The sequence below is a fragment of the Choristoneura fumiferana genome, chromosome 3 (genome assembly GCF_025370935.1).
Source record: "Choristoneura fumiferana chromosome 3, NRCan_CFum_1, whole genome shotgun sequence".
Lineage (NCBI taxonomy): Eukaryota > Metazoa > Arthropoda > Insecta > Lepidoptera > Tortricidae > Choristoneura > Choristoneura fumiferana.
In genome coordinates, this window is record NC_133474.1 from 2396508 (window position 1) to 2417942 (window position 21435).

The following is a 21435-nucleotide window of genomic DNA, read 5'->3' on the forward strand; positions in this document are numbered from 1 at the left end:
GCCCGAAGTGCGCGCGCCGCGCTGCTGCTGGCGCTGCTGCACGCCATGCAGTATCACACTCTTTTACCGACCTTGGGCTTCATGACATGAAAATTAGTACGCGCAATGACTCATTGACCGACCACGGGTTTCATGACAAGCACATTAAGGTCGAGGGTTTTATTTGGGGGGTTGCAACCAAGGTAGCCTGCATGTTACGACACTGTTTACGAGCAAGTGTGATGAAAAGAATATTACTTATTTTTTGTGGTGAAACAGCGTCAGTTATAAGCGTCAGTAATAAGTTGACAACTGAACTATTGAAAAATGATATTGTAACGGATAACTCACGTCTTAAAGGGCTACGAAATAGCCCGAAACATGTCGAGCTAAACTCGGTTTAAGACGTGAGTTATCCGTTACAATATCATTTAATACGAGTGAATCTCACGGTAGTTTCATGTTCAAAATATTGAAAAATGAACAACTTTTTCAGAAATAGTTGTTACTTATAAGTAAAAAAAAAATATGTCAACTTGTCTCTTCAATATCATTTCGTATCGTCCGTATCAATATCATCTATTCAATCAGAGGCGTCTTTACCTATAGTGCAGGGTGTGCGTTGCACACGGGCGCGGGACTTTGTCACACTTTGTACCTATTCCAATTTGACCGCGCGCTTCCTAGATGGCGGTAAAGTAATAATTGCACACGGGCGCTACATGGGCTAAAGACGCCGCTGTATTCAATAACGTCAATGTTCTAACATGAACGGTATTTGCCAGGCGTTTCCGAGTTGGTGTTGGAGGAGGAGTCCGCGGCGCCGGCGCTGGCGTCGAGCATCCTGCAGCAGCAGAGCCAGCAGCTCAAGAACCTGCTCATGCGCAGCCAGGTCAGTGCCCGGAGTACTTGACTAGTTTGTATGTCGCACTCAGTAGAACCCTGTCGCAGGCAGCATTTACCGAACTTGTAAAAAAATCTCATTAAAGGCAGCTGAGGCTCCCTGCGACAAGGTTCTTCAAGGGTATGTATAATCGAACCATTTGATTCCTGACCCACCGTGGAACGTTCTCACAGTAAGTATCTTAGCCTCGTGCGGCCCAATGCGCAATAGAATGTACACAATAAGTTCAAGGGAATTAGGAATCTATGACAATATAACAAAGTAAAAATTCTTTCGTTTTTCTATTGTTTTACACCATGGCAGTGTGGCTATGTTAAAAAAGTGTGTTGCAAAGTCTATGAGCGTGCCTATTACTGATGTAATGTTTTGTCAGACGCAGCCCGGAAGCCTTATAAGTCAACGGCCAGAGTCTCCTCCCTCTATCCCGCAGCCGCTCAATCTCATGACACCAGATGCTTTCAGGTTAGTGAAATTTACAAATTTGTAGGCTGGTGCTTCGAGGTCAACAATGACCCAACAACAGTTTTGAAGTTGGGGATGTGGAGCAGGGCTTTTTGGCCGGTGAGAATCCGGCACTGTCTGGGCCGTCCGTTCCCAGTCGTCCATAATGGATTTTTCCTGGACGGATGGATTGAATCATGTAGTGTAGGTGACTAAAAAAAGTTCTTACCAAATTTCGCAAATTTATGTCAATGGAAATTAATATTCACAGGAAGTAAAGTTTCAAAGGGGTATCTTTTGATTGTGTGAACTTAAAATCTTTAGTTTATTGTGGTTGTGACCATAGATCTACTATTTTAATTTCAACTTATTAGTTCCACAAGTTCCTTAGAACTTACAAGTTACTTACAGACAGACGGACTAAGTGATTCTATAAAGTGCCCCTATGTGGTACTGAACGCTAAAAAAATTTTTTTTTTCTTTAGTTCACCAGGTAAAAGAGACGAAGACGACCCACCACTGTCAGCGACACCAGATGTTAGCGGCAAGCCGCGAATGTCCACAGGAAGTAAGACCATACATTTGTTCTAACTAGGCTTGGGACTTTTGGATGCTTATACCGTGGTTCTAGAATCCATGGAGTCGTCATATGTTTAAAAACAATTTTTGAAGTCAAAGTCTACTAACGCATTTAATACTGTATAATACAGTAAAACCCATTAATGTTAGTAATCAAAATAAACTAAAACAATTACTTTATATGACAGCACCAAAAATCACTTCTTCAACTGTACCATAACTTCCAGTTACCTGAGGCGGTACTGGCTTTTGGAATAAGTGTATCATAATCGTCATCAATTATTATTTCATGTTCTTTTTAAAAAAGGTAGTAAGCAAGGACCGCTATTGTTTTTTCTATATTTTGTGGGGTTAAATGTTTTGTAGATTGATCAAAAACTCTTTTTTGTGCTGAGAAAGATTTCTCTACTCACATCAACTGAAGTTAAACTTATATTCTTGAAAAAGATATCCGATACGATATCTTTGTGGTACCAACAAATCAATAGGTACTCAATTTCGCAACTCGTATTAAAATGATTCAGTTAAATTTTGACTGTAGTTGTGTTAACGTCTTTTATCAAAAGTGACAATATTACTCAAATTATTTTTTAAATATTAAGTTACGAAAAAGTTATTAGTAGTCTATCACAGCACTAATGTCAAAGGGGGTGCGTAATTAGATAAATCATTATATATATATATCGCGTCACCTGTATGCTGCGGTCACTATAAATAATTATAAAGATTTATGAAAATTTTATTTGCATTCTATTACAATGTGTTTACTTTACGGTGTAACAACATTATCACAGTATCTAATGCAGGGTTTCTCAAACTTATGGCTCCACGTACCCCTGTTAAAGTTTCTAGACGACAGCGAACCCCTACCTCCCCTCCCCCCCCTAAAAGAAAGTAATAAAACTGGCTATTGGAGAAACTAAGTTTATTTTTAATTCAATCATCATGATAATATAATGTATATTATTTATTTCAATAAAAGGTAACAAATATAGGTAAGAACCGTCTTGCCAATGAAAATACAAACTGAAACAAACAACAACAAATAACAAACGAATAAGTTACAAATTTGGAGTTGAAATAAAAAAAAAAAAACACTCCAAAAACCAATCTTGCCAGTCTTGCAGCCACCATCACGTAAACCTTTCACGTAAACGGTTCGCGTACCCCACTTTGAGAAACCCTAAACTAATGCATCGTATTATTTTTAGACTTTAAAAATTATATAACAACATATGACGACTCATTGGATTCTAGAACCACGGTGAGCATCCAAAAGTTTCAACCCTAGTTCTAACTCTTATTTTAAAATTCCATGTACAGATCTATTGTATACTGTTCTTCCTTCGTACTTTGTCGGATATGTTCGTATATATATTGCTATCTCAATTCATCATCATCACATCATCCCAGCCTATATACGTCCCACTGCTGGGCACAGGCCTCCTCTCAGAACAAAAGGGCTTGGGCCATAGTTCCCACGCGGGCCCAGTGCGGATTGGGAACTTCACACGCACCATTGAATCGCTTCGCAGGTTTGTGCAGGTTTCCTCACGATGTTTTCCTTCACCGCAAAGCTCGTGGTAAATTTCAAATGTAATTCCGCACATGAATTTCGAAAAACTCAGAGGTGCAAGCCGGGGTTTGAACCCACGACCCTCTGCTTGAGAGGCGATAGGTCAAACCACTAGGCCACCACGGCTTCTTCCACGGCTATCTCAATTAGCTTCAGTAAACTTCAGTCAGCTAGCTAAAGCAAGATAAATACGATCTTTTCAATAAAATGCGATGACAAAACATTATTCACATTTGTAACAATACAGGGTGGGCCCTGCAACAGGAGCAAACAATTAAACCACTTTAGTTCTACAACTTTTGAAAATAAGTTGTATTATAATTTTTGTTATAGTTTAAAGTTTAATTAGACTAGCAATGTATTGCGAAATCGGTAATTTTGTTACGTGACTGGCGATGTCATTTAGGCTATACATTGAAAATACCCTTGGACCGGTGTTTTTTAACCTTTTTTGTGACACGACCCCTTTAGTATGAAGAAATATTTCGCGACCCCCCAGCTCCTTGTTTTTTTTTCATGTAGGTATTTTATTTAGTGCCAAATATGATTAGTTAACATTTTCTTAATAAATATATACTGAAGTAGTTTTCGCAGCCACTTGTAGGAGCTTCGCGACCCCCCTAAAGAGGCTTCCTGACCACCCAGGGGGTCGTGACCCACAGGTTGAAAAACACTGCCTTAGACTATGTAGTACCAAAATACCATTTAATTTGTTTGGAATAAACAACACTACTTTGGAACGAAACTACTTAATTTTTGAAAGTTGCAGAACTAAAGTGGTTACATTTGAGTAGCAGAACCTGCGATTTAATTTTTTGCTCCTGTTACAGGGCGCACCCGGTATAAATATTTTTTTAGACTGGTATGCAGATACTGAAAGTTTGGTATCACTATTATTGTCATTTATTTTTAGTAGTAGGTATTATTTGAGGGTATTACAATTTTTTATTTTTAAAGTGTCATTCTATAGCACGCCAGATTAACGAAGAAAATGTTTTCGTTTAGTTTGAAACTTTGCGAGTGGTTTAAAAGAATATAATAACTTCTGGTTGGACCTTTTTGGAATCTAAGAGTGTTGTTTTACGTCATGTTTGAAACGTTTTTGAGTCAGTGCTGGTTTTAGGTTATAAAGTGGTACACTGGATTAAGTAGGTAAATATTACATTTTACTTATAATTCAGAACGATTCGTGGTCGGTTGTATTATTGTTGACGGTGTATTGAGGTTTTATTTAACTTGCAATGTTTGTTTGTATGTTTGTCAAGGTAAAATTTTGAAAGTCTAATTTCACCCTCTTTTAGTGATCGGGTTAAGTGGAAATATGCTACGGTACGGGTACGGATGTGTAAGTTTGTTTGGCAATCCAGGTGCATTCAACAAAAACTATATAAGTAGTAAGCTTTTATTAAAAAAAAATATTTTAAGAAACTTATTGTGAAGAAATTATTTTATATGTATATTTATTTATTATATGACCATGGAGTATCGCTGGTGTAAAATTTGTCTCATAATGTCTGCGCTCATAGTGGTTCAAATCAATCGAATACTTCGAAACATAAAAACAGCAGCTGAACTTCGTGTCATGCCTCATGACACTTAGGGTGCCGTTCATCTTGAAATATAACCTTAAAAATTTTAAAAGACCCTTTTAAAAATCAGTCTTCTCCAAATATCTTCAACAAATGTTGTCGCATTGTCAATTTGTATACAGAAACACAAACTTATTAGATGAATGCGGAAAATCACAAAATAAAATAGGATACTTTTTCGTGGCAGGTATGTCGGCGGAGGGCGGCGCGGCCGAGGCGGCGCCCAAGTTCACCTCGGGCGGCTCCAGTCCCAGTCGCGAGGTAACTATCACTTAAACTAATACTACGATTGCTTGCATAACTCTCCCTTAGCGTATGAAGTCCGAGGTAGGGTTGCCAACCATACTGTTAAAATCATTATTTTGTTTAAACAGTAAAAAGTATATGTAGGGAACATTATTATCATTATCATTATTATCCTCTATCGCATGTACAACGGGGAGTGCTCCGAGGAGTTATTCGGGTTGATCCCTGCCGCATCCTTTCGCCACCGACCTACGCGACAACACTTCCATCCTCACCATTTAGATGGTTGGCGGTCCTCTACTGTGCGTTTTTCCAGAAATTTCCTGCCTCGCACAGCAAAACTCTGGAATGAGCTATCGCCTGCGGTATTCCCGGACCGCTATGACCTTCAAGTTTTCAAAAAAAGAGCGTACTCCTACCTTAAAGGCCGGCAACGCACTTGTGACTCTTCTGGTGTTGCAGGTGTCCATGGGCGACGGTAATCGCTTACCATCAGGCGATCCGCCTGCTCGTTTGCCCCCTATACCATAAAAATATATATATATATATACTTTTTACTGTTCAACTATAATAAAATAATAAAGTATACAAAATACTGTCAACGTGTCGGTGTCGGGGTACCGCTAAGGTTAATACTTTAAAAAATACAACATATGTACTTTACTTTCCTGTTAACCTTAGCGGTCCCCCGACACCGACGACGCTTAGATAAAAACAAATATTACTACGTACTTATAATAAATTAACTTAGGCTAATTTTGCGGGAAACCAGCATAGTGATAAACGAATTCATCGCAGATGAAGTCGCGGGCGACAGCTAGGTATACTAGGTAGTGCATAATTATTTTTTACTTTTTAGTTCTTTTTTGGCGGCGTTTTAATGTCGGCGTCTTTTTCGGGCGTTTTTTTTATTTTTGCTGGCGTTTTTAATGTCGGGGGTTTTTTCTCTCATACAATTTATGAGACAAAACACTAATATGCTTTGAGAAACAGGGCCCAGATATCCTATTGTCACGTTTCAGGTGCAGGAAATCATGTCACATAACGACGACGATACGTACTACAAGGAAAATATGGTGAGCTATGTATACATTTTAGACTTCTTCTTACCCGACTGTAAGGAGTGGTAATGTTTTGTTTTATCCATCTATCTACACTAATATTACTTATAAAGAGGAAAGATTTGTATGTTGGTAATGAATTAACAGAAAAAGTACCAGATCTATTTAAAAAAAAATACCGTTAGAATGCTACGTTATCGCTAAAACATATAGGCTATATTTATCACTACAAATAATTAGGGATCCATATGACGAACGGACGACACGGACGAACTGTTCTAATTGCTGCCTGCGGCTAAATTCCACTACCGCACTTCGAGGAACCGTCTGTCTTTCCATCCTCACCATCTTGATGAATGGCAGGCTAGTACCGTGCGTTTTAAGCGAATCTTTCCTCGCACGACGAAGATCTGGAATCAGCTTACTGCGGCAACATTCCCGTAGCGTTACAACTTAGGGATCTTTAAAAAACGAGCCTACCAATTCCTAAAAGGGTCGCCAGCGCACCTGTGATTCCCCTCGTGTTGCGGGTGTCCGTGGGCGACGGTGATCGCTCTCCATCAGGTGACCCGTCTGCTCGTTTTCCCCCTCTTATATAAAAAAAAACCAAGTTCAATAATGTAACCAAAGTTTTGCTAAGTCAGTAAATCCACTTCTGAACTCGTGATTTCGTTCTGAAATGGGTTTCGAGTGTGTAATTTGGGTTTTTGCGTGTAGTTTTCTGTGTTATACAAAAATAACTAGCTTTTGCCCGCGACTTCTTCCGCGTGGAATTCGGCTATTGCGCGCTGTTCCCTCGGGAACTGCATTTTCCCAGGATGAAAAGTAGCCTATGTCGCTCTCTGGCCCATAAACTATCTCTATGCCAAAAATCACGTCGATCCGTCGCTCCGTTGCGACGTGAAAGACGGACAAACATACACACTTTTGCATTTATAATATTAGTACGGATTATTTTTATCGGTAAAAATAATTGGCGGGCCGCATTGTAATGAGAGAACCCCTGATTTTTATATGAAGTTATTTTATCAACTGACGGCGATCATACTATGGAGAGTTCAACTTTGAAATACCTTCAAGCTTGCATTTAATGAATATTTGTGTTAGGAGGAAGAAGAGGAAGAAGAAGCGTCGTCGCGCACCGCGGCTGCGGACAGCGAGCCCGGGCCGGAGCCCTACCCCGAGCTGCCGGCGCCGCCCGCGCTGCCCGGCCTGCCCGCGCCGCCGCAGTTGCCGCCGTTGCCCAGTAAGCATTGTTAATGTTATCCAATAGAGCCCTGGTCTCAAGCAAAATATTCGCAGTATGGGGTCAATTTACGAGAGGGGACCTAGAATAGGAAAGCTTACGATTGAACACTGGTTGTCGGTACCAATGAGGGCTATCGCGTATGAATTTCGCCACTAGAGGCGCTAGTGTAGCGTGAGGTCTCCGAAATGTCAAATCTCATAGTCTTTGGGTGAGCTACGCGGGTTTATTTAAAATTAGAATAATTTTGTGAATATTCATGGCAAATATGCGTTCCGGGGGCAATGAATGTCTGTGTTTTGAACAGTTTTGTATTTCGGAAACCTTTGACCTCCCTTTCTTCCGAACAAAACGGGGACTATGCAACACTGTGGCATGCTCAATATTTTTATGGTACGGTTTTAAGGTGTATTAAATGTGATTTTAATCTGAACTTTGTTTTCACACCCGTAATAACAGACTTTGAAGGCCATACTTAAAAACCTCACGCAACAGTGCGCCATCTAGTGAGACAAAAAACGACAGCCCTCATTGTAAATGACTTTTTTTTTCTCATTCTGCAGACAACGACACGACCTGGCCGCAGATATCACTGGCTCAGATAACCGAAGCCAACCAGCGCAAGGCGTCGTCCGACAAGTCGGGCAGCCAGTCGCTCAACAAGTCGGGCGAGCGGGACGCCAGCGTGTCGCCGCAGAGGCGGGAGGCGCTTGAGCAGAAGTTGGACCAGCTGACTGGTGAGTGGAGCGACGTCGGCTGAGAAATCGGGCAGCCAGTCGCTCAACAAGTCGGGGTGGGATACTTTTACCACGGGGTTATTTTGTTCAGTGTTCAATAGTAATTGGAGTCTGCGGCATTATACAGGGTGTTTGGTAGCTAAGTGCAAAACTTTAAGGGGGTGATAGCCGAGGTGTTTTTGTCAATTTTTAGCCATATATGTCTCAGCCGATTTTTTTTTATTTTTTTTATTGAAAATTTGGAAATTTTAGAAAAATACACAGAATTTGATAGTCACGAGGCAATATTGCCCCAATGAGCGTTAATTTGTAAACAAAATCTTTTATTTCGGATAGTTTAATGTGTATTGGACCAAATTAAATAAGAGTGTCTTTCTTGCCACAAAAACAAAATAGAGGCATTCGAAATTACTAAAAATGTCTTAGTTTGGAACAAATTCATTTTTCTGTGCCATAAAAAAAACAAATTTCGGCTAAGACATATATGGCTAAAAATGGTCAAAAATACCTCGGCTATCACCCCCTTAAAGCTTTGCACCTAGCTACCAAACACCCTGTAATGGGTTAATGCGTGCGTGTTTGTTTCCAGAGCAAGTGGCGGCGCTGTCCCGGTCGGTGTCGAGCCTGCGCAACACAGTGTCGGTGACGGTGCCGGGCGCCGTGCGCGCCGCCGCGGACGAGGCGCTGCAGGCGCACGCGCCCGCCACCGCCGCCGCCCTAGAGACTGCGCTCACGCACGGGTAAGGTGTCGGGGACGGTGCCGGGCGCCGTGCGCGCCGCCGCGGACGAGGCGCTGCAGGCGCACGCGCCCGCCACCGCCGCCGCCCTAGAGACTGCGCTCACGCACGGGTAAGGTGTCGGGGACGGTGCCGGGCGCCGTGCGCGCCGCCGCGGACGAGGCGCTGCAGGCGCACGCGCCCGCCACCGCCGCCGCCCTAGAGACTGCGCTCACGCACGGGTAAGGTGTCGGGGACGGTGCCGGGCGCCGTGCGCGCCGCCGCGGACGAGGCGCTGCAGGCGCACGCGCCCGCCACCGCCGCCGCCCTAGAGACTGCGCTCACGCACGGGTAAGGTGTCGGGGACGGTGCCGGGCGCCGTGCGCGCCGCCGCGGACGAGGCGCTGCAGGCGCACGCGCCCGCCACCGCCGCCGCCCTAGAGACTGCGCTCACGCACGGTAAGGTGTCGGGACGGTGCCGGGCGCCGTGCGCGCCGCCGCGGACGAGGCGCTGCAGGCGCACGCGCCCGCCACCGCCGCCGCCCTAGAGACTGCGCTCACGCACGGGTAAGGTGTCGGGGACGGTGCCGGGCGCCGTGCGCGCCGCCGCGGACGAGGCGCTGCAGGCGCACGCGCCCGCCACCGCCGCCGCCCTAGAGACTGCGCTCACGCACGGGTAAGGTGTCGGGGACGGTGCCGGGCGCCGTGCGCGCCGCCGCGGACGAGGCGCTGCAGGCGCACGCGCCCGCCACCGCCGCCGCGTTGGAGACTGCGCTCACGCACGGGTAAGGTGTCGGGGACGGTGCCGGGCGCCGTGCGCGCCGCCGCGGACGAGGCGCTGCAGGCGCACGCGCCCGCCACCGCCGCCGCGTTGGAGACTGCGCTCACGCACGGGTAAGGTGTCGGGGACGGTGCCGGGCGCCGTGCGCGCCGCCGCGGACGAGGCGCTGCAGGCGCACGCGCCCGCCACCGCCGCCGCCCTAGAGACTGCGCTCACGCACGGGTAAGGTGTCGGGGACGGTGCCGGGCGCCGTGCGCGCCGCCGCGGACGAGGCGCTGCAGGCGCACGCGCCCGCCACCGCCGCCGCCCTAGAGACTGCGCTCACGCACGGGTAAGGTGTCGGGGACGGTGCCGGGCGCCGTGCGCGCCGCCGCGGACGAGGCGCTGCAGGCGCACGCGCCCGCCACCGCCGCCGCCCTAGAGACTGCGCTCACGCACGGGTAAGGTGTCGGGGACGGTGCCGGGCGCCGTGCGCGCCGCCGCGGACGAGGCGCTGCAGGCGCACGCGCCCGCCACCGCCGCCGCCCTAGAGACTGCGCTCACGCACGGGTAAAGCCTTGTTCGGACTAGGCTAGTATTTTAGTCTAGTGGCGAGTAATTTAGTAGCTAAACTATTCGCTACTGCCTAAAAATCGTTCGCATTACAGTCGAGTAAAGCTCACAAGTCAGTGGTACTCTTCTTCACGTCAACTAATGAACTCGACTAAATCGACAGGTTCGGACTTGTTTAGCCGGCGGCCGAGTGAGCACGGACGCGTGGTGGGGGGTGCTACTCGCTACTAGACTACTAAAAAAAATAGAATAAAATGGATTGGCTCGACTAAATTACTTACTAATCCACTCGACAAATTTTTTGGTGTTCAGACACGTTTAGCTACTAAATTACTCGCCACTAGACTAAAATACTAGCCTAGTCCGAACAAGGCTTAAGGCTCTGCGGTGCCCTCATATTGGGAGGGTGTGAACCACTAGGTTAGCGCTCATAGTAGCCAAAAGAAGAAATAATCTAAACTCTGTCATCTGTCATACTCGTATGAATCTGTCATTAACAAAGCAATTGGTATAGACTTTTACCTAATTTTAGTTTGTTTGTTTGTTTGTTATGTTTGTGTTATGATGCAAGCTGGAATTAGTGAACACTGTCCCTGTTTTGTTCTTAATTCTTCTACATCTCGGACATGTCCAGCAACAATTTTCCTTATGTAACGGCTTGTGGTTGAAATTTTATATTGAGTGATACTCACAAAACCGGTCTTCAAAATGATACTCATTTTGATCTGAAAACGATATTTAATTTATTACTAGCGATATAAGAACAATTATATAATTATCTTTTCGTTTTACAGTAAAAGTACAACTAAACATGAAGTAAACAAACCCTGACATAACGAAAATAAAACACACTTTTTGAATAAATGTTACTTACCTCATTTAATTTTAATGACCAAAAATGAATTCACAACCTTTTGTCCAACCAAATCACGGTATCACAGTAATTTTGTATTATAAATTAATACGTTGTAGGTTTGATTTTTGTCACAATGTCGCGATGAAATTTCAAAACGTCAGAGCATCGGAGCCAAAAAAGTTTGCTGGCGCTAGGTGGCGCTGATGTCGTGCACAGAGCCAATAGCGCCCGTAGTTGATACCGCTCCTCCTCCTCCTAGAGAGCGGTTATTGACACCGCTCTCTAGGAAACCGCGCTCTGTTTACATAGACAACGTTCTAGTGATGTCATTCACCGCTTATTATGGTCGCTAAGTGACGGCACCGCTTGTCCTAGAAAACCAAAGCTCAAGGGCCTCAGGCCTTGGTTGTCGTAACCCGCCGCCCGCGGCGTACAGCGGCTGCCGGTAGACTCTGAAACAGGAGCATATTTATTGCTTCAACAGGAAGAGGATTTATTAATAATGTTGAAGCTAAATCAAAAGGAAAGAAGAATATGCTCAAGTTGCATAGTGAGGTCTTAATCATTTGGCTGTCCGGTCATCACATGGGCTAGAGTCACCTTTGCTAAGCGATCCAATAACGGCTTGTATTATTTATAGGTGGGAGCGCATAGCCCGCGTGGGCGAGACGGCGAGCGCGCGCGCGGCGTCGGCGGCCGGCATGGGGGCCGCGCGCGCGCTGGAGCCCCTCGCCGCCGCGCTGCAGCACGAGCTGGCCGCCAAGCTCAGCGCCACCGACGGGCTGCTGCAGGACAACATACAGAAGATGGTCACCAGCAAGGTAAACTTATGTGAGGCAAGGGCGCCGTTAATCCAGAGCGAAACGAGTAATCGTGAGCTCTGCGAGGGATTCAAAAAGTCGCCAATTATTTTTTTAGACAATTTTACGTATTTTCCAGCCCGAGGTATAAAAAATATAGTATACGTACTATATATACCTGTGCTTACTGCTTATTACGTATTGGTGTTCGATAAAGATTCATTTTATTTAACAGACTTCAAAAAAGGAAGAGTTTAGCAATTCGGTTGCATTTTTTTTGCTGTATTATTACTGCACGTAAAGTAAGCTGCAAACTTCAAGCCTGCGTATTCCCTTAGTAATTTCGGTGTGATTGTCTTACAGTCTGTGACGGAACGCCTCAGCGCGTCAGTGTCGCAGGCGGTGTCGGCGGCGGTGCGCGACGCGTTCCGCGACGCTATCAGGGACAGCGTCGTGCCGGCCGTCGAGCGCGCACACCACGACATGTTCCGACAGCTCAGCCAGACCTTCCACCAGGGGCTCAGAGAGTGTGAGTATACAATATACAAGCTACAAGTTGAATAAGTGTATTACAGCACACGGTATCCTCTTCGAGAATTTACGAAGATGTGTTTCGTAAGTTAAATATCAAAGTCACGAATCAAAAATCGACAATTTAACACGCACTGGACATTCTTTTCAGTTACTTTCCTTACGTACAATTTTATGAAAAATATTTGTGAAACTTTCCCCTCGTATGCCGGAACTAAAAAAAGTTAAGATTGGTTTTTGGAATCTTTTTGTATTTTTTATTTCAATTCCAAATTTTTACTTTTACGGTCATCCCGTAAAACCTAAATTGAAAATACAAACTGAAATATAGATGCACAGAAAAACCAGAAAAATAAGACCATCACTGGGAATCGAACCCGGGTCCTCGGTATTCCGTACCGCGTGCTATACCGCTACACCATTGATGGTCAACGGTACAGACATGAATTTCCTCTTTGCACCTCATATCTCAGCTTGTTTGTTTCTTATGTTAGCCACTTAAGCAGTGACGCTTGCGACATCTACACCGTAGCCCTCATCGAGAAACTTTTTTCGGCACTCCATTGGAACTAACCGCTCACCCGGACAAGAGATGTCGTTACTAAGCAATCAAATCAAGATTGGTTTTTTGGAATCTTTTTGTATTTTTTATTTCTATTCCAAATTTTTACTTTTATAAAAAGTTCTGTAGTCTAGTCCTATCTGTTTTAATACAAGCACAAATTCTGCTGATTTTAATAAAAATACGAACAGATAGCCTTAAATTTGACGCGGATCCGCGTGTAAGCATACCAAAGGACATTCTCCGCGGCTTCGTGTCGCATTCGAGTCTCGTTGCTGTTTGTTGTCGGTTTTTGTCACTGCGTGACGAGCGACGACGCTACGGCAGTTTTGCCGTTATTCGTATTGCGACAGTCCGTAAATGAGGGCTATCGCGTATGAATTCGCCACTAGAGGCGCTAGTGTAGCGTGAGGTCTCCGAAATGACAAACCTCATAGTTTTTGGGTGAGCTACGCGGGTTTATTTACAATTAGAATAATTTTGTGAATATTTTGCAATGTCTGAAATTAATTATGGCAAATATGCGTTCCGGGGCAATGAATGTCTGTGTTTTGAGACAGTTTTGTCTTTCGGAAACCTTGGTCCTCCCTTTTTTCCGAACAAAACGGGGACTATGCAACACTGTGGCATGCTCGATATTTTTATGGTACGGTTTGAAGGTGTATTAAATATGATTTTAATCTAAACTTTGTTTTCACGCCCGTAATAACAGTCTTTGAAAGCCATACTTAAAAACCTCACGCAACAGTGCGCCATCTAGTGAGACAAAAAACGATAGCCCTCATTGCTTGTCAGTGTAGAGAGGCTAAACGAGGTGTGTTGTCGCCAGTCGCGGCTAATACGGAGGCGTCGGCGCGCGCGGCGGTGGAGCGCGGCAGCGCGAGCGCGGCCAACGCCCTGCGCGCGGCGATCACGCGGCACTGCGAGGCGCTGTGTGCCGCGCCGCCGCCGCTCGACCACCAGCACCTGGCCGCCATGCTGCGGGACACCGTGCGCCCGTGAGTGTTGCTCCGTACAGGCGCGAGCGCGGCCAACGCCCTGCGCGCGGCGATCACGCGGCACTGCGAGGCGCTGTGTGCCGCGCCGCCGCCGCTCGACCACCAGCACCTGGCCGCCATGCTGCGGGACACCGTGCGCCCGTGAGTGTTGCTCCGTACAGGCACGAGCGCGGCCAACGCCCTGCGCGCGGCGATCACGCGGCACTGCGAGGCGCTGTGTGCCGCGCCGCCGCCGCTCGACCACCAGCACCTGGCCGCCATGCTGCGGGACACCGTGCGCCCGTGAGTGTTGCTCCGTACAGGCACGAGCGCGGCCAACGCCCTGCGCGCGGCGATCACGCGGCACTGCGAGGCGCTGTGTGCCGCGCCGCCGCCGCTCGACCACCAGCACCTGGCCGCCATGCTGCGGGACACCGTGCGCCCGTGAGTGTTGCTCCGTACAGGCACGAGCGTAGCGAGGGTTTAAATACCCACGGATTGGGAATTGCCTATATTCAACATTGGTGTCGTACACTAACTGTTGTGCGTGTCGTGTGAGCTTTACACGTTCGTGGAATAAAATGCACGCAATATTGTTCTCACATAAATTTATGTAATGAGTTCAGTAAGCAGGTGTTAATGTCCGCAGGGTGCTGGAGAAGGAAGTGGAGTGGTGGGTGCGTCAGGCGCGCAGCGTGCAGATGTCGCGCGCGCACTCGCCCGCCACGCCCGCCGCCTCGCAGACGTCCGCGCACGACCGACAGGTCTGTGCAACGAACTACTCTTTACGGTTTTTTTTTATGAGCTGAGCCAAAGGGATGGGCCTTATAAAGATAAAAACAATTAAAGCTGAGATAGTGCAAATTCGCCTAACTTGTTGAATAATTCCGGGTATGTGACAAATTGAGCCAATATGGGCAAATATGGCCAATAATTTCTAGGAGTAATCAGGCGTTACTTTGCGGAGGTCCTGAAGTAAAACAATTTCTTTACTCACCCGCGACCTAATATAGCTACGTCTATGCAGAGATCCGTCACCTCTACACTGTAAGAACTTGTATTTTTTTATGCATATAATATAGACTTGCATTTAACAACAATCCATCTTACTCGCTAATCTTGCCGTGAAACAGCAGTGCTTGCACTGTTGTGTTTCGGCATGGAGAGTAAGACAGCCAGTGAAATTACTGGCACTTGAGGTATCCCATCTTAGGCCTCTAGGTTGGCAACGCATCTGCAATCCCCCTGGTGTTGCAGGTGTCTATGGGTGGTGGTGATCTCTTATCATGAGGAGACCCACTTGCTCAAATGCCATCCAGTTGAATAAAAAATAAAAAAAAAAAACACGCCTACTGGTAAGCAAAAATGAAACCTAAAATGAAACCAATAAAATTGCTCAATACCTTAATGCTTTGGCTAGAGTTCTTTGATGCAACTTGGCACACACTAAATACTAAAAAAAAAATCACAAAAAAACTATTCTTTTATCTCTTTTCAGAAACCCCAAAGACACATGACGAGAAACTGTGTGCAAGAATCCTTACCTTTCCTAGTACAAGTACCATGTCCTTATTTCCATAATCAATTTCCTTAGTCCTAATCATTTTTATCATCCCGAATAATCATTTATTTTGCATTAACCCGTATGGTATAGTCACCAGCATTAATATCTGGCACAGCGGAGCGTGCAAAAATATCTGACACGTCCTTCCGGCCGTAGAAATAGAGTCGTATCAGATATTTATGCACGCTTGTTGTGTCAGATATTGGTGCTGGTGACTGTACAAGTTTGAAATTTAGTACTTCGTTAAAAACTCTATTAGTTTCATAAATTAGTTTATCATACTTGCCGTTTTACTAAACTTTTATCTTACTATAAAAGTTTTTTTTAGCATTAGAATAAGGGTAAGTAAACCATCTTGACGAGTCTTTATGTAGTTTTTTTTTTTTTAAAACTACCTAATATTACTCATGATACCAAAATAATGTAAATGATCATATTTGCTGTGATATAAGGCGTAACCAAAAAGGTGCATAAGCAGTTGTTTAACAGTCGTTAAGGAAGCGGGTGACGCTCTTTACCGGCCCGGTTAATTCCGGCATGAAAATACCGACGCTGTCTTTCGTGTACACGCCTATAGAAGCTCATGCCAGTTTCTATGGGCGTGTACACGAAAGACGGTCGGTATTTCCGGTCCGGTAAATAGTGTCACCCAAGGAAGCGATTAGCTAGCGATTGTTTGTTAGTCAAGCTGAGATATGTGGTGCATAGGAGAAATTTGTATAGCACGCAGCACGGAATGCTGAGGACCTGGATTCGATTCTCAGCGCTGGTCTCTTTCTGGTTTTTCTGTGCATCTATGTTTCAGTTTGTATTTTCGATATGGATTTTACGGGATGACCGTAAAAGTAACAAAATTTGGAGTTGAAATAAATAATACAAAAAGACTCCCAAAAACCAATCTTACTGTATTGAATTATTTTTGCAAACTTGTTTACAGAGATTTCCACCAGAGGCCGTATTGCCTAACGTGTCTGACGCTCGCGACCGCAATCAAATCGGTTTCACTGTTTTATTGTGTTTTTTTTTTAATGTATGATGACCAGATGGTCCCAAAGGAAGACCAGCGCCGTTCGCAAGACCGGCAGATTGCTGATTTGGGACCATTTCGTGACATGCATAACTTATTTTTTTTTCTCTTTTTTATTTCTTTTATCCATTGTTCTCATGTTTGTCACGAATAAATATTTGCTTTCTTTCTTTCTTTCAAATGACAGTTTTCGCATACAAAAATTGTCACTTGATTGATTGGGATCGTGGGCGTTAGAAACGTTAGACAAAACGGCCTCAGGTTCGATGCCCGGTTATGTATGACAGTTTAAAAAAAAATATGCCATATTTATTAAATCTAAAATCGACGCTATAGTTGCTAAGGACAAATTTCGTTATCCTACTAATATTATAAATGTGAAAGTTTGTGAGTGAGTGAGTGAGTGAGTGAGTGAGTATGTTTGTTACTTTTTCACGCTGAAACGGCTGGACGGATTTGGATGAAATTTGGCGAAAAGTTAGTTTATAACCTGGATTAAAACATAGAATACTTTTTATCTCGATATTCCCACGGGATAGGGATAAAATCTTGAAATAATAACCGCTGGGCTTAGAGTCATGAAATTTGGTATGTAGGTAGTTGGACGTCTGGAATAACACATAAGCGACTTTTTGACCCGATATTCCCACGGGATACCTAGGGATAAAATCTCGAAATAACAACCACTGGGCTTAGAGCCATGAAATTTGGTATGTAGGTAGCTGGACGTCTGGAATAACACATAAGCGACTTTTTGACCCGATATTCCCACGGGATACTTTGGGATGATATCTCGAAATAACCACCACTGGGCTTAGAGTCATGAAATTTCGTATATGTAGGTAGCTGGACCTCTGGAATAACACATAGGCTATTTTTTATTCCGATATTCCCACGGGATGGGATAAAATCTTGAAATAATAACCGCTGAGCATAGTCATGAAATTTGGTATGTAGATACCTCAAAAAACACATACTTAGACGATTTTTTGACACGATATTCCCACGGGGTACCTAGGGATAAAATGTCGAAATAACAACCGCTGGGCTTAGAGGCATGAAATTTGGTATGTAGGTAGCCGGACATCTGGAATAACACATACGCTACTTTTTATCCCGATATTCCCACGGGATAGTTTTGTAACTAAGGGACCCCATACATCCCTGTATTATTATTATCATTATTTTGTACTTTTTTTCTTTAATTGTGTACTTATTTTTGAGTATTTTATTTGTAATTATTTTATTTTGAAAAAATGACTTTCTGCCAAGTTTCTTGCGGCGCATTCTTCTTGGCAATGATGGTCTTTCCGAAAGCGCTGGTAGTTTAAAAATGACATGTAAAAGTGCCCATTGCGGCCTATTTACTGAATAAATTATTTGAATTTGAATTTGGATTGGGACAAATTTGAAATTTCAGCACTGGGTTAAGGGTCTTGAATTTTGTACAGTCATCCACAACACAGCCTCAATGAAGACCACGATATAAATTTTGGAAATTTCCAGGGGAATTTTGTAAAATCCCGAAAATTTGAATTGGAACTACCAGACCGAATAATTTAGGCGTGCGAAGCCGCGGGTAAAAGCTAGTATATTTATATGTTCTATTAGTTTTTGACTTATCCCTACTGGCCTGTTTGGATTGTGCACTTTGGTAATTTTCTTTGGATGGGCACGTTTTTGTGTGTGAACAGATATTTACTTCACGAAATGTATTGATGTGTTGTGAATTTAATACATACACTGTCCAGGAGCCGCAGCGCTGATTCATGCACTAAATCAATATAGAAGAATGGATCTATTTTTTTTTTTGTCATCCCGCAGATGCAAGTGGCCCAGATCCAGTCCCTGATAAGCAGCGGCGACGTGAACGGCGCGTTCCAGCTGGCGCTGTCGGCGTCCGACCTGGCGCTGGTGATGGCCGCGTGCCGCGCCGCCGACCCCGCGCGCGTGTTCGCGCCGCCCTGCCAGCTGCGACAGCACGTGCTGCTCTCGCTCGTGCAGCAGCTCGCCGCCGACATGCCGCGCGACACCGCGCTCAAACACAGGTCACACACACACACACACTGCAGCAGCTCGCCGCCGACATGCCGCGCGACACCGCGCTCAAACACAGGTCACACACACACACACACACTGCAGCAGCTCGCCGCCGACATGCCGCGCGACACCGCGCTCAAACACAGGTCACACACACACACACACTGCAGCAGCTCGCCGCCGACATGCCGCGCGACACCGCGCTCAAACACAGGTCACACACACACACACACTGCAGCAGCTCGCCGCCGACATGCCGCGCGACACCGCGCTCAAACACAGGTCACACACACACACACACTGCAGCAGCTCGCCGCCGACATGCCGCGCGACACCGCGCTCAAACACAGGTCACACACACACACACACACTGCAGCAGCTCGCCGCCGACATGCCGCGCGACACCGCGCTCAAACACAGGTCACACACACACACACACTGCAGCAGCTCGCCGCCGACATGCCGCGCGACACCGCGCTCAAACACAGGTCACACACACACACACACACTGCAGCAGCTCGCCGCCGACATGCCGCGCGACACCGCGCTCAAACACAGGTCACACACACACACACACACACACACTGCAGCAGCTCGCCGCCGACATGCCGCGCGACACCGCGCTCAAACACAGGTCACACACACACATACACACTGCAGCAGCTCGCCGCCGACATGCCGCGCGACACCGCGCTCAAACACAGGTCACACACACACATACACACTGCAGCAGCTCGCCGCCGACATGCCGCGCGACACCGCGCTCAAACACAGGTCACACACACACACACATACACACTGCAGCAGCTCGCCGCCGACATGCCGCGCGACACCGCGCTCAAACACAGGTCACACACACACATACACACTGCAGCAGCTCGCCGCCGACATGCCGCGCGACACCGCGCTCAAACACAGGTCACACACACACATACACACTGCAGCAGCTCGCCGCCGACATGCCGCGCGACACCGCGCTCAAACACAGGTCACACACACACACACACTGCAGCAGCTCGCCGCCGACATGCCGCGCGACACCGCGCTCAAACACAGGTCACACACACACACACACACTGCAGCAGCTCGCCGCCGACATGCCGCGCGACACCGCGCTCAAACACAGGTCACACACACACATACACACTGCAGCAGCTCGCCGCCGACATGCCGCGCGACACCGCGCTCAAACACAGGTCACACACACACACACATACACACTGCAGCAGCTCGCCGCCGACATGCCGCGCGACACCGCGCTCAAACACAGGTCACACACACACACACACACACACTGCAGCAGCTCGCCGCCGACATGCCGCGCGACACCGCGCTCAAACACAGGTCACACACACACACACACACTGCAGCAGCTCGCCGCCGACATGCCGCGCGACACCGCGCTCAAACACAGGTCACACACACACACACACACACACTGCAGCAGCTCGCCGCCGACATGCCGCGCGACACCGCGCTCAAACACAGGTCACACACACACACACACTGCAGCAGCTCGCCGCCGACATGCCGCGCGACACCGCGCTCAAACACAGGTCACACACACACACACACTGCAGCAGCTCGCCGCCGACATGCCGCGCGACACCGCGCTCAAACACAGGTCACACACACACACACACTGCAGCAGCTCGCCGCCGACATGCCGCGCGACACCGCGCTCAAACACAGGTCACACACACACACACACTGCAGCAGCTCGCCGCCGACATGCCGCGCGACACCGCGCTCAAACACAGGTCACACACACACACACACACTGCAGCAGCTCGCCGCCGACATGCCGCGCGACACCGCGCTCAAACACAGGTCACACACACACACACACTGCAGCAGCTCGCCGCCGACATGCCGCGCGACACCGCGCTCAAACACAGGTCACACACACACATACATATTGCCGGTTTTAGCCGTCTTTACAGCTAAGGATTGATTACTCGCGACTTCCCGTGCGTGGACCATCAATGGTTTTCCACTGTATTTTGTCGGAAAAGTTCATATTTATCGTGTTCCCTCAATTGGCTTTAGTATCCATCGTGCAGTCGTTTTGACATTTGACACTCAATAATAAGGGGCTGTTTCACCATCCATTGATTAGTGTTAAGTGACGGTTAAATGTGATGTCGTCTCCGTCTATTCGAAAAAAACAAATAGAGACGGCATCACACTTAACCGCCAATTAACGCTAATCAATGGATGGTGAAACAGCCCCTTTAGGTGCTATCGTATTTCGAGCGATTTTTTCCTATGAAAATACGATATACACGGCGAGCATTGGGTCAATTCCAGGGTAGGGACCGCGCCGCCACCCCTCGCAGCCTGCTGCCTATTCAACGCATCCCATTGCATTATATCTATACGTAAAAAAAATGAATACAAAGCCGAGGTAACAAGTGCAAACGTCCCCCAGGTACCTGGAGGAGGCGATAATGAACCTGGACACGTCGAACGCCGTGACGCGCGAGCACCTGCCCGTCGTGCTGCGCGAGCTGCACAAGCAGCTGGTGGCGTTCCTGGCCGCGCACCCCGCGCACGCGCTCGCCCGCAAGTTCCGCATGCTGCTCATAGTGGCCGACTCGCTGGCCAACACGCAGGTAAACTACTTACTGCAAGTCGGTCGATTTTAACTTGCAAGATTTGATTACAGACC

At 46.8% G+C, this 21435-nt stretch overlaps 1 protein-coding gene across 1 annotated transcript in view; it reads left to right on the forward strand.

The window, feature by feature from the left end:
* The window catches only part of Ge-1 (Enhancer of mRNA-decapping protein 4 homolog Ge-1), a 37107-nt gene that overhangs the window by 12413 nt on the left and 3259 nt on the right, over positions 1 to 21435 (forward strand). The window contains exons 11-24 of the mRNA XM_074085201.1: positions 765 to 871; positions 1257 to 1345; positions 1810 to 1892; positions 5256 to 5329; positions 6337 to 6390; positions 7483 to 7621; positions 8185 to 8358; positions 8948 to 9098; positions 11904 to 12084; positions 12427 to 12592; positions 13986 to 14154; positions 14783 to 14897; positions 18549 to 18772; positions 21196 to 21379. Of these exons, the coding sequence (XP_073941302.1) occupies positions 765 to 871; positions 1257 to 1345; positions 1810 to 1892; positions 5256 to 5329; positions 6337 to 6390; positions 7483 to 7621; positions 8185 to 8358; positions 8948 to 9098; positions 11904 to 12084; positions 12427 to 12592; positions 13986 to 14154; positions 14783 to 14897; positions 18549 to 18772; positions 21196 to 21379 (1910 nt within the window). The remainder of the gene's footprint in view (positions 1 to 764; positions 872 to 1256; positions 1346 to 1809; positions 1893 to 5255; positions 5330 to 6336; positions 6391 to 7482; positions 7622 to 8184; positions 8359 to 8947; positions 9099 to 11903; positions 12085 to 12426; positions 12593 to 13985; positions 14155 to 14782; positions 14898 to 18548; positions 18773 to 21195; positions 21380 to 21435) is intronic.